The sequence below is a fragment of the Hemicordylus capensis genome, chromosome 1 (assembly GCF_027244095.1).
Source record: "Hemicordylus capensis ecotype Gifberg chromosome 1, rHemCap1.1.pri, whole genome shotgun sequence".
Lineage (NCBI taxonomy): Eukaryota > Metazoa > Chordata > Lepidosauria > Squamata > Cordylidae > Hemicordylus > Hemicordylus capensis.
In genome coordinates, this window is record NC_069657.1 from 234,175,864 (window position 1) to 234,189,652 (window position 13,789).

The following is a 13,789-nucleotide window of genomic DNA, read 5'->3' on the forward strand; positions in this document are numbered from 1 at the left end:
ACTATGAATCTGTACTTTCTGGGGGAGTGTAACCTCATTCAGAAAAGGGAGTTGTACCCCTTCTTGCAGATTACAACCCCCAACAATGAGCACCACTCGGACATAGCTAGGGGTGAGGGTACTTGCCCCTCTCCAGTGGCTCCTCAGAGTGAGGGAACTAATGAAGAACATAGGGAGAGGTGGAGCTGCAGGGGCCCTCTGGAGCTCAGGTTCTTTGGACCCATTCACTCAATTATAGCTACACAGCTCACACCTCTGTCTTGCCTGGATTCAGGTTCAGTTCATTATTTTTGGTTTTTCCTTATCATTCCATCTGAAAAAGAGTTCTAGTCGACTCAAAAGTTTGCACACTAGCTTGTGATTCTGTGTGCGTGTCGTCTTTAAAATGTTGTTTGACAACCCCCGTATGGAATCCGATGTCTATTTACTTGGAGGTTCGACTTAGCGGAACTTGCTTCAGGCATAGGATGGGGCTGGGTAGCATAGCGATTCGTAGCATGTTTACTCAGAAGTAAGCCCCGTAGAATTCAGTGGAGGGCTGAGAAGTTCGTATACTGCACCCTTACTTGGGAATAAGACCCAGTGGCTGAACTGAGTAGTGGAACTGACTTGGGAATACGCGCGCACACGCACTTAGGATTGCAGCTTTAAGCGTAAGAAATAATAAAGTCTATTAATAGTGGAATAGACATGAACACCCATCACCACACTCTCTCTTTCTGAAATCCTACATGAACCGAATGAACAAGACGAAATATGAGATATCACCACACAGGGAAAAAACTCCCATTGGCTCTTTATCTAAAAAGACTTTGGCCACGCCCTCTCACTCACTCCCCCGCTCGAACACCGTCGGCTATGGGCAGAGCAAGTCAACTTCCGGGAACCCATGTCACCTCACTGCGCCTGCGCCGATATGAAACAGGGCTTCGCGCGCGCGCCCTCAACCATTGGCGCATGCGCAATGTGATGGAGGGGGATGGTGCAGGAGGAAAGCGGGAGAGTTTGAACCTTTTCTTGCCGATTTGGTTGAGCCCTGATCGGAGCCGCCGCCGCTGCTGGTCGTGCGTGGCGTGAAGCTGGAGAATGCGTCCCACTGCTATGCGGGTGCGCTCCGGGAACGAGCCCGCTGAGCGGATGGAGCCGCCTCCTGAATGTCCGTGGACGGAGACGCGGAAGGCTTTGGGGCGGCTGCAGGAGACACTCAGCTGCTCCCGATGGTAACTGATTGCTCCGAATCGGAGGGAAGGGGCTGGAGGGGGTCTGAGTCTCTCGTACTTTGTTGTTCCAAGTCAGCCAGCCCAGCTGTTAACGCCAGATGTAACTTACTGCTCATGCCCCCTGCTGATGTCACATAAAGGGCTAGAACAACATTTTTAAGTGGGAGGGGGGATTTCATTAAAGCTTTCCTAATAAACATCGTATTAAAGGTAAAAGGTAAAGCGTGCTGTCAAGTCCATTTCGACTCCTGGTGCCCACAGAGCCCTGTAGTCCCCCCCACCCCCCGCTTTCTTATATCTAACAAGCTTTATTCTCCGCCAATGGGGCCAATAGCAAATTGGCACAATCCATTTCATCAGTAGATCGGCCATAATGCTTGATCTGGCAGGAAATAATAAATTGAAGGTCCCCGCCCCTAAAAAAACAAGAGCAACGACAGAAGAGGAGCGCTCAGAACCCTGGTGTTCCACCCCTGCAAGTGATTAAAGTTCACACATGCAGTTCACTACAAAGTGATGACCTGCACGTGTAAAAGGGCCATAACAGCTCAATATGTTGTTGATATATCTTTTTTGTATCCACTTTAAAACACAATGCTTTTTAATAGAGACAGCAAGTGATGTACCGTAGCTTGAGCCAGTCCCTCCACCCCAGGCTAAGGTCAAACTTGACAATGTGTTAAAATATGTAATCATTCTCACCGCAGCGGTGAACATCTGTCTGGACAGTGCCACTTCTGACTGCAGGTGGGGACTCATATGACTTGAGTGCTTCTCTGTGGAGAGAGAAAATTCCCCCTTTCATATAGAAGGCTAACCATGCTTGTTTGAGGATTTTTAAAATGGAGATCATCTTGTCATGTGACCCCCCCAAAAGCCCCTGCCACAGGGGAAAGGACTGCCCATGTAATTTCTTCAAAGGACCAAACCTCTTTTACTGCTTTCTAAGGAGTTCTTGCCACAATAGAGTTTTGCCAAGCCATTCATCATGACACTTGGAAGATTCTAAATGTCACCTAGATTAATTAATTAGGGGAGGAGCAGATAAGTAGCTGTTTCAGCAACTGGTTTAAAAGATGATCTAGTGAGTTTGCTGGCTTGGCAGAGCCAACAAGAAAATTGTCTGCTCTTGCGGAAGTCTGTCTTTAGTCAGCACATTGTAAATATAACTACTGCTAATTATGCAAGTGTGATGTTATTTTTTCACAACCAAATTGGTATATGTTGCATTTTACAGAATTATATAAGCAAAGAAGACAGGTCCCTTCACTGAGGAGCTAGCAATCTAAATTTCCCGCCCCAGCAGGGAAACAACAAAGGGAGAGGAGGTGACCTGTCAAAGCCAGAAGGTGAACTGTTGCAGCTTATTTGGTTTTTATGCACTTTACAAAAATGTTTGAAAAGGACTTGTGTGTCATCTAGATCTGGGAGTTGTGGTTTAACTATGGTTTACAAACTGGGATCACATCCCAGTTTCACATCCTGGGTTGTAAACCAAAGATAAACCACAGTTCTCTGTTCAGAAGATCACAATAAGCTGTGATTTAACCAACCAGGCAGACGAGAGGAAATGAGATATGTGTGAGTGCTCAAGAGTTCCTAGGCTCATGTTCATGATCTGACACTATGGTTTGTTCGAACATCTGAACCAGGTCAATGTTTGGGTGGCAGGATCAATATCACTACTTTACTAGAAATCTTTTAATTCTGATTAGGGTAGCACTAATTCCCATCACTTTTGATAGATATATTTTTATTGTCTTGACAGCTGTGGCATTCTGAAGAAACCTGTGAATCTAGGAGGTTGTGAACATGTTTTCTGTCTGTAAGTATATGCATATTTTGCTGTCATGTAAAACTATATTCTAGTCCAGGAAACATGATTATCGGTTACATCAAAACTTGGCAGAACTTGAGTTGGCTCTTTAGAAAAAATTTGGTGAGAATAAGAGTACTCTCATTAGGACCAACTAAAATGTTACTAAGTTACATTAGTGACCAAATTTTCTGATCCTCCAGAACTCTTCTTCACACTGTATGTTAAGCAAAATGCTAAAACACATTTTCCTGGACATTAAAATGTGTAGCTTAGCTAACAAGTGCAAGAGAGAATGGGTTGAACATTGATTGATTCGAGATTCTGCGGCCCTTGTAATTGTTTGCTGGCTAATGAATTGTATGGATTTGTGGTTTTAGGCCACTTAGGTTGCACTTGAGCCATTATCTAATTAAAATGACTAAAATATTTGCACTAAGACTTGTTCACAATTTTTGTCAACACATGTTGATCCTTAGTATTCTGTGTCTCATTTTTTGATCAGTATTGCCTGATCACAAATGAGAAAATAGTTTTTGTGCTCTCAGTTAATATTTATAGTTGTCTGTGCAAGATGATGATGTTGCATAGCACATCTGCTGGGACTTCTAAGCCATCAAGCTGAAAGTGGCTGACCAACCAGCATGGTGTTCCACCAGAGGCTCAATACATCTGTTGCCTACCTGAGACTGAAAAAACAGGATGGGTTGTCGAGCACTGTATATGTGTGCATGTCACAGGTTGCTGGAGTCTTACATACAATTGCTTGCTGTAAAATCTGATTTACTGCCGTACGGGATATGGTGAGGTGGTAATATCTGGTGACAGATGTAGGTTATTTTGACCTACCCCTTAAACATCTTAAGAGGACTTTTTTAAGGTGGTGTGTGATATCTCAAAACTATTATATTTGCCACACTATGAACTGTATAAATGCTCATAATGAGAACTGTCAGTTGCCAAAACTTCATTGCATTCTGCAGCAGCATTAGGATCAGTAGTAAGCCTCCTTGTGGGAGAAGTGCAGGTAAGAATTCTGTAAGTCTTTTGACCACATCTTTATGTGAGTAAAGCTGTGCCTCAAGCAAAGAGTTTAATTGTCAGTTTTTGCTGGAATGCTTTATTTTAACAGGATGAGGGGGATTAAAGGGAAATACAGGCGTTGCTCATTCTGTCCATCCACTCTTAAGTCTTGAAGCATATAAATTGTTCTCTGTTGTGGTGTGGTAATATGAGTGTTTATTGGTTTGCTTTTACAGCAGACCAGATGGATAAGATCTTATTAGGTTTCAAATTGCCTGTATTGAGCAAGCACATTACATACAGAGAGCCCAATCCTAAATTGAGTTATATCAGCAAGCAAGTGCTTAGAATAGGGCAAAGAGAATGCATTTGGCTGCAGTTGCAAAACATTACTCTGGTTTTGCATGCCTGTCTATATGCCAGTACAGATGTTTAGGCTTTGCATGTTGGATTTGTGCTGCTCAACCAACTTTACAGTTAGTTTGTTGCTTTTGCCGAGAAAGTGAACCAGTCCTTTCCAGATTCTTATTGTTCAAGGCCTTTTGGGGGGCAATAATTATGACTAGAGCACTTAGTCCAATCAAACCATGGTTAAGAAAACTTAATTGTGGTTTGGTGCAATGGCTGAATTGACAAATGGTGGCTTGCTGATGCTTACAAAACCAAAACAGGAACAAGGGGTTGAAATGGGTTGGCAAGCCATGCTTTGCGCTAACTGTGGGTTGACATGGTGTCGGAATGGACAAAGTGCAATTATGGCCACGCTATCTAGGATTGGAATGATGAGCAAACAGGAAATGAAATTGAACAAACAGTTCTAAATTTGTTTTGTCTCTTGTTCTTTGTCTGTTGTACATTTAGAAGCTCAAACCATGACTTGGGATGATGTGTGTGTTCTTGTACAGTATATGCCTCTGTGGCCTTTCCACTCATCCTAGTGCTAAATGCCTTTAAAAGGAGCCTCTAGATTTAGAGGCTGTCTTGAAAGAAGCATTGATAATTATTTTTTTAAAGAAAACCCTTTCAGAACCAGTAAACTAAAAGGCAGCAATTAAACACTGTCTATGGGACACCTGGCAACATTTATCATTACTCCTTTTGTGGAAAGGTTCCAAAGTAACTCCAGCTGCTGCTCCCTCTTTTTGGCCTCATTGCTAAAGTGGCGGAGGAGAGCCTTTTCTGTGCCCTGAAACCAGTGCAGGTTTGTAAATTTTGTTGGATGGCTTTTTATGAGATTCTCTGTATGTGGGCCTCATAAGTAGTATAGAACACTTTGTATCCATTTCCAAAGCTATGCAAATATATGTTTAGAAATCTGTGCCTTGTAGAGATGCATCGGGTGGAAATCCATCAGAGGTATCTCTAGGAAGTGATTGGGGAAGCTGCACCTGTTAAATTTCTGCCTGGGTGCATCCCTCCCCAGCGCAATGTCTCACTGATAGATGAAGGCACAGAGAGGCTGCATGGAGCTTCATTTGTAAAGCCACCATAATATTCAAGAGTGTATAATGTCCGTACAGCTTTTACGACATAGAAGTTAAGATGGACACTTTAACTTGTGATTTTCATGCTTTTTAGAGCACCAGTGAAAGTGTAAAGCCATCTTAACTCTCCTCTTAAACCCAAGGCTTTTGGATGATTGAATTTCTAATAGTATTCGATAGAGTGGTGTTTCCTGTGCTAGACTATTTCCTCTTTCCGTCCCTCCGCTGCTAACATACCTTTTGGGAATTAAAGATATCAGATGAGAGTTTCAAAGTGTCGTTGCCATGAACAGAGGAAGCCGATTTGTTTCACATCCTGGTTTGTACCCATTTAAGTGTTCAGACATTATGTTTAGACTTTGTCTTCACTAGTAGGCGAGGCTCATCACTACACTGCTTTAGCCTACTTTCCTGAAGGAAAGTAAACTGTCAAGAGCACCCAATATTCTGTGTGTGTTTCCAGGTGTGTGTGTGTGTCCCTTTTAATTTCTCAATGCTTGGACCAATATGAACCCAATTGGGTACAGTTGTGGGGACACCTCAATGGCATAGTTTGTGATGATGTCATCTACTCCGCTTCAGGATGGCAGATGTGTGAACATTTGAGACACCAGTGGGCTAACTTGTGAACCGCCTAACTGGTTTGAACCAGATTTGGTACAGTTGTAGTGAGTGACACACAGGGACACCTCAGTGGTGTAGTTTTGTGGTAATGTCATCCACCCCAATTCAAGATGGCAGATGTGTGAATGTTTAAGGCTGAAGTGGGCTAACGTTTGAAGATGGTAATTATCAATTACAATTATAATGAAAGGCAGATTAGGTCTTACCAGAACAACTTGGTTGTTAATATGTTTGCAAAAGGGAAATAAAATAACAGTTTTAAATTTGTAGGATTTCAGCTTCAAACTTTATTCATTTTATTGAATAATTGCCATATGTAGTAAAAATCTGAGAAAGATCTGCTGCTTTTTGGCATGTTGTCATTTTGGAATTATTGAACTGATTGTGTGTTTTAAAAAAATTTGTTGAGAACAATGACATCTGATTATCATATTCAGAATGTCTTCTAAAAAATACAAAAGCCTTCTTTAAATCTTTTCCCCAGCATATTGGGAACATAGGAAGCTGCCATATAGCAAGCCAGACCATTTGTCCATCTACCTCTGTATTGTCTCTATGCAGATTAGCAGCTGGTTCTCCAAGGTTTTAGATAGGAGTCCCTCTGGAGCCCTATCTTGGAGATGCCAGGGAGGGAACCTGGAACTGTCTGCACACAAGCATGCAGATGCTGTACCCAGAGCAGTCCCATCCCCTAAGGGGAATGTCTTGCAGTGCTCACAAATGTAGTCTCCCATTCCAAGGAAAACCAGGGTAGACCCTACTTAGCAAAAGGGGCAATTCATGCTCACTACCACAAGACCCTTCATCTACTTTCAGTGGCGGGATGGTCTATGCAAAATTTGGTGTCTTGGTAATCGGAAAGTAGGACTTCCTTTTGCACAAACAAACTCTTCAAAATACTTGATGGACTAGGTGAACTGGATAACCTCCTGATTGTTTTCAGTAGCGAATGAGGCATGCTCCAATGGTAACCTTCATAATTCATTGCAAGCTGTTAGTGAGCCAGATGAGCAGACAATTCTGGCTTCAGCTTGCTAACTGAACTTTTGGATTAGGCTTATGCTGATGGCTTTTGTGACTTGCTGTTACTAAGTGCCTGTTTTCCTCTGTTGCATTTTGACTGAATTGGAAATGACTGACTTGCTGTGCTGTGCTATACTATACAGTACTGCACTGCATTAGTGCTCCAATATTCGTTCTTGTAAAGGCTTCTCTAAAACCACTTCACATTGTGGTTACATTGTAACCACATTGCAAGCTTTTGCCAGTCCTTGTTACATTGCAAGCATTTGCTAGTTCTCCATATGAAAATACCTGTGCTTATATTTGACTTTCAGAACGTGTGTGGGTGACTGTGTTGGTAGGGCGTGTCCAGTGTGTCACACGCCAGCCATGGTCCAAGATGTGAAAGTAAACAGGCAGCTGGACAACATAATCAAACTGTATAACAAACTGCAGAATCTACAGGGCACAGACTTCTCAGGTAAGTGAAATGATGGCTCTGATTCCTGTGCCGGTGTGTACTTTTAAAGATTGAAAAGCGGCAGGGGTGGTGGTGGGACATCTCTCAAGGATCTGGAAATGTTACATTGGAATATGAATGTCTTGGTTCTTCTCCTTTCCCAAATCCACTGAGATCTTCCTTAAAATAGAGGGGAAAGGCTAACACAGCATTTATATTTGCAATTCACCAGCATCTCTCCTGAATTTAGATGAAAATGTAATCTCTTGCTGATGTGTGTTGGTCTATTACTTGATAAAATGCTCAAAAATAATGGTGGTTTTTTATATTCATGCATATTTAAGATCCTGAGAATCAGTTTGCTCATTATGAATTCAAAGCATGGGTCCACCTCTATGATTTAGTCTCTTGTCTCCAGCCCAGAGTTTGAGAAAGATGTTGCAAGGGGTTTTCTTCACAACTTTATACTATATGCTTCTGGAGTATGATGTGCAATGGTTTGTAGGTAATTCAGTGTGTTGCACTTTTTACACATCATGTTTCTCAGTCACAGAATCACTCCCAGATGAAGATGCTCCGATCTGGAGACCTGTAAAAATAGAATATGACAATTGGCCCTTAGATCTTAATCTAAACAAGATCTGTGCACAGAAAGCTCTTTGAAGAAATCAATATCAAATACAGTTCCTGCAAACATCCTTTCTTCTAGTATCTGTCCACTTATAGCTGGCTATCTCAGAGGCCACATTCACACATAATGTTCCTCACTTCACCCCACTCTCCTGTCTGAATTTGGATGTAATGGAGATCATGGAGCCTGCAGTCAGTGAGACTACAGAGAGGAGCATGAACTGGATGTGTGGGCTTCCTTGCATGAAGGACAGCCCACACAGCCAATCACAGTTGGAGAGAGGGAGGCGCTTCCTCCCTCAACTCTGGTTGACGGGAACACAGCCTGCGGTTCCAAATTCAGACATAACACAGGTTGGGTTTAACCTTTGGTTGGGGCGACGAAACTCAGTACAACCCGAGGGTTCAAATTGGGGTTCCAAAGAGAAAACCTTGGGTTGCTTGCATTGCGGAACCGGAATTGCACACATCTTCTTGTCTTCTTCGCCTCCCACTTTAATCCAGGGGGGTGGGGGGTAGTTGGGTCCCCCCCAGTTGCTTTCTGCAGGTCTTCTCTCGGAGACTCGGAGACTCCAAGCAAAGTGTCTTGCTTGGTCAGCATCGGAACCGGAAGTGCCATGGAAAATGGAATATACTGATGCAGCTGGTAATGTCACAGAAATTAGTATTTGCCTGCTACTGACATAATTAGTAAATTCATATAGGCTAACTGGTATTCACTTGGCAACTTTCTCTCTAACCCTGCCAAGAGGCTCACTGGTTGACCTTGGCCAAGTAATTCTTCCTGACAAACTTGTCACATGGATTTGCAGTGAGGATCAAATGTGAATAAGCTCTCACACCTCGCTCTGAGCTCGTTTTGAGAGAGGATGCAGTGCAACTTTGCAACTACAGTGCAGTGCTGATGGCTTTGCTAATCTGTATTGTTCTTAAATATAAAGATACAAAATACTAAAAGTCCAATTTGGCCCCCCCTTTTTCATTTTTAAGTCCCACTAGTATCTGCTCTCATAGATAATTGCCTATATAAATATATGCTGTTCAGTGACCTGGTTCAGATGTCATAAAGAACTGGGATTAAATCCTAGTGTCATGTGATGTTCGTGACCTGAGGCACGCACACTCCTCCTCCCTTTACATAGGAACATAGGAAGCTGCCTTATACCAAGACAGACCATTGGTCCATCTACACCAGGCCTACTCAGCTTAGGCCCCCCAGCTGTTTTTGGACTACAACTTCCATAATCCCCAGTCACAGTGGCCAGTAGCCAGGGATTATGGGAGTTGTAGGTCAACATCTGCAGGAGGGCCAAAGTTGAGCAGCCCTGATCTACACAGACTGGCCGTGGCATCTCCAAGGTTACAGGCAGGAGTCTCTCTCAGCCTTATCTGGAGATGCCAGGGAGAGAACTTGGAACTTTCTGCATGCAAGTATGAAGATCTTCTTCCCAGAGCAGCCTCATCCCCTAAGGGGAATATCTTACAGAGCTCACATGCAGTCCCTCATTCCAATGCAAACCAGGGTGGACCCTGCTTAGTAAGGGGGACAATTCATGCTTGCTCCCACAAGACCAACTCTTCTCCCGTAAAAAATGTAGTACATAGGAAGCTGCCATATACCGGGTCAGACCATTGGTCTCATCTAGCTCAGTTCTGTCTGCACAGACTGGCAGTGGCTTCTCCAATGTTGCAGGCAGGAGTCCCTCTCAGCCCTATCTTGGAGATGCCAGGGAGGGAACTTGGAACCGTCTGCATGCGTGCAAACATGCAGATGCTCTTCCCAGAGCAGCCCCACTCCCTGAGGAAAATATCTTACAGTGGTCACATGCAGTAATCCCTCTAAGGCATGTGCATGCTCACAAATTTTTAAATGTCCACTCAGTTAATTTTAAATCCCACTCAGGTTGAATTCGGAAGGCCTTACTCTGAATGAATATGCACGCACGCACGCACGCACGCACAAACTACCTTGATACTGCCGCCCAGAAAAAAACTCTTTCCACACACCGATGAAAAAAATTAGAGAGAACTTGCTTACATGTGGTCTTCCATTCAAATGGAGTCCGCTTAGCAAAGGGGACAAGTTGTTGTTGTTGTTACAACAACATTTGTATACTGCCCCAAACTTTCATCTCTGGGCGATTAACAATAGCATAAAACAAATTAAAATATATACAAAAACGTAAACTATTTAACAATTTAAAAATCATCCACAAATTAAAACCTTAAAATTTTAAAGAATGGAAAAAGCTTGGGTGAAGAGGTGGGTTTTCAAATGCTTTCTAAAAATTGTCAGAGATGGGGAGGATCGTATCTCAGTAGGGAGTGCATTCCACAGTCTCAGGGCAGCAACCGAGAAAGCACGTCCCTGTGTGGCCACCAGCCGACCTGGCAGCAACTGGAGATGGATCTCTTTGGATGACCTCAGTGGTTGGTGGGGCTCATAATGAAGAAGACGTTCTCTTAGATATCCAGGGCCTAAGCCATTTAGGGCCTTATAAGCTATGACTAGCACTTTGTATTTTGCTCGGAAACCAATTGGCAGCCAGTGTAACTCTATCAACAAAGGAGTGATGTGGTCTCTCCAAGTTGACCCAGAAACCAACCTGGCTGCTGCATTCGGTACCAACTGAAGCTTCCGGACTAAGTACAAAGGCAGCCCCACACAGATCGCATTGCAGAAGTCAAGTCTGGAGGTTACCAACATATGCACCACAGTTTTGAGGTCGTTATTCTCAAGAAACGGACGCAGCTGGTGTATCAGCCAAAGCTGATAGAAAGCCCCTCTGGCCGCCGCCTCAACCTGGGATACCAGGGAGAGGTGTGGATCCAGAAGAAATCCCAGACTCCGAACCTGTTCCTTTTGGGGAAGTATGACCCCATCTAGAACAGGCTGATCAAAATCGTCTCTAGAGTTCTGACCCCGCACAATAAGTACCTCCGTCTTATCTGGATTCAGTTTCAGTTTATTCTCCCTCATCCAGGCCATTACTGCTTCCATGTAAGCATTTAGGGAAGTTATGCCATCTCCTGAAGAGGTTGACATGGAGAAGTAGATTTGGGTGTCATTAGCATACTGATAATACCCCGCTCCAAATCCCCTGATGATCTCTCCCAGCGGTTTGATGTAGATGTTAAAAAGCATTGGAGAAAGTATGGAGCCTTGAGGGACACCATACTTAAGCTCAGATTTTGAAGAGCAACAGTCTCCAATCGACACCATCTGGAATCTGTCCGAGAGGTAGGAGCGGAACCACTATAAAACAGTGCCCCCCACCCCCAACACCCTCAGACGTTCCAGAAGGATATTATGATCGATAGTATTGAAAGCCGCCGAGAGATCCAAAAGGACCAACAGAGTCACACTTCCTCTGTCAATTGCCAATTGGAGATCATCCATCAGGCCAACCAAGGCAGTCTCCACTCCATAGCCCGCCCGAAATCCAGTTTGAAATGGGTCCAGATAATCAGTTTCTTCCAAGACTGCCTGGAGCTGAGAGGCCACCACCCTCTCAGTTACCTTGCCCAGCCATGGGAGGCTGGAAACAGGCCTATAATTACTCAGCTCTGAGGGATCTAACGCAGGCTTCTTTAGAAGAGGTCGGGTGATTGTCTCCTTAGGACAAGGAGGCATCCTGCCCTCCCTCAGAGAAGCATTTATGATTTCCACCAGGCTGTTTACAACAACCTCCCTGCTAGATAGAACAAGCCATGTTGGACAAGCGTCAAGAGAACAAGTGGTAGGCCTCACCGTTCCGAGCAGCTTGTCCACGTCCTCAGGGTCACAAACTGAAACCAATCCAGTCAAACAACATAAGAGGAGTTGCCGGACACCTCCAGTTCAGACATCGAATTAATTGTGGAGTCTCCATCTAAGTTGGCCCGAATCCGAGAGATTTTATTTGCAAAAAATTCTTTAAACATATCACAGCGGGTAACTGATGACTCCAAATTCTGGTTCAAGGATGCGGGGGCACATACTAGCCCCTTCACAACCCTGAACAACTCCACTGGATGTGAACCCGCAGAGGCAATATGGGCAGAAAACCCCCCGCTTCTTTGCTACACGTATTGCCTGAGCATAGATCTTTAAATGTGCTCTATGTCGTAATCCGTTGGATTCGAGTCGTGTCTTGCTCCAGTCACCTACCTTGCCGCTTCTGCCCCTGTAGATCTTCCATATACCAAGGGGCATGTTTTGAAGCGGGTCGGAGGGTACACTTAGGAACAATCGTGTCTACTGCCCTGGTGAGCATGTTATTCCAGTTTTGCACCAGGGCATCAACAGGATAACTGGCAGAGCCAACAGTAAATCCCTCCAAGGCTTCTTGGAATCCTTTTGGATCCAATAACCTCTTCGGGTGGACCATTCTAATAGGCCCCTCACTCCTGCAGAGATGGAAAGTGGTTGTAAGCCTAACCTTAACCAGATGGCGGTCCGTCCATGACAATGGGGAAATCACAGGAGTCCCCACCCACGAAACAGCAGCCTGATCAGAGTAAAAGACCAAATCAAGCGTGTGACCTGCAATGTGTGTCGGTCTGGAGACCACGTGGGATAGACTCATAGTTGTCATGGCCGCTATGAACTCCTGAGCTGCCCTGGACAGATTGGCCCTGAAATGAACATTGAAGTCCCCAGCACCAAAAGTCAGGGAGACTCCAATGCAAGTTCCGTGACCAAGTCCATCAGCTCAGTAAGGGATTCCGTCAGGCAGCGGGGCGATCGGTACACCAACAGAAGTCCCAAGCCTTCCCTGGGCCCGAAACTTAGGTACACACATTCAATATGGACAACAGCCACTCCACCTCCCCGCCCACGTCCCCTCACCTGCTCCTCTACAAAATACCCTGGAGGAAGAAGCTGGGACCAGACTGGGCCACCAGCCTCCCCCAACCAAGTCTCGGTGATGCACACCAGGTCAGCAGCTTCATCTATAATCAAATCAAGTCATGCTTGCTACTATAAGACCAGCTCTCCTCATGGGAACAAGCCCAGTCTCTAATGTGGCCACAACTGCAAGGATGCAGTTTGGTGTAGGGTACTTCTACTGACTTCTGGGAATTAATTACTGTGCCAGTAAAAAGCATTCCTGCTGGGGTTTCTGCATGTTGTGTCACCATTTGGTAATGGTTCTAGTTTGGACTGTAAGAGCTATAGGCGAATGAAGTGTATGCACAACAAAGTAGTGCTAGTGCAAGATAGCTTCACAAAGTCACGAGAATATTTAAAACTGCACTATTGTGCCAAAGTTCCCTGCATAGCATTTGCAACGTGCCACAGGTGCACATTTCTTTGCAGGAGTGCAGCACTAATCTGGACTGAAAACTCCAGACTGGGCGCAACCTGTTTGTGTGAGTGTTTTGTTAGTCTGGAAGCCAGCCATGGAATTCTACATCAACTTTAGATAATTTTAGTTCTTAGAATTTCGAGAGTGTGGCTTTTGTGAGAGGTGACTTTTGTGGACAATGGATCTGCTCTGCTATCCCATGGCTGTAGTGCACATTGTAATCCATGTCGAACACACAA

General features: G+C 44.4%; 1 protein-coding gene across 3 annotated transcripts in view; it reads left to right on the forward strand.

The window, feature by feature from the left end:
- The first annotated feature begins 914 nt into the window (after positions 1–914).
- The window catches only part of BARD1 (BRCA1 associated RING domain 1), an 80,551-nt gene continuing 67,676 nt past the window's right edge, over positions 915–13,789 (forward strand). Inside the window, exons 1-3 of one of the 3 annotated variants that reach the window (XM_053287420.1) lie at positions 915–1,220; positions 2,989–3,045; positions 7,505–7,650. In XM_053287420.1, the coding sequence (XP_053143395.1) occupies positions 1,087–1,220; positions 2,989–3,045; positions 7,505–7,650 (337 nt within the window). In that variant the 5' untranslated portion in view covers positions 915–1,086. Of the gene's footprint in view, positions 1,221–2,485; positions 2,570–2,988; positions 3,046–7,504; positions 7,651–13,789 lie in introns of those variants that run through there. The other 2 variants (XM_053287421.1, XM_053287422.1) reach the window with 2 other exon arrangements.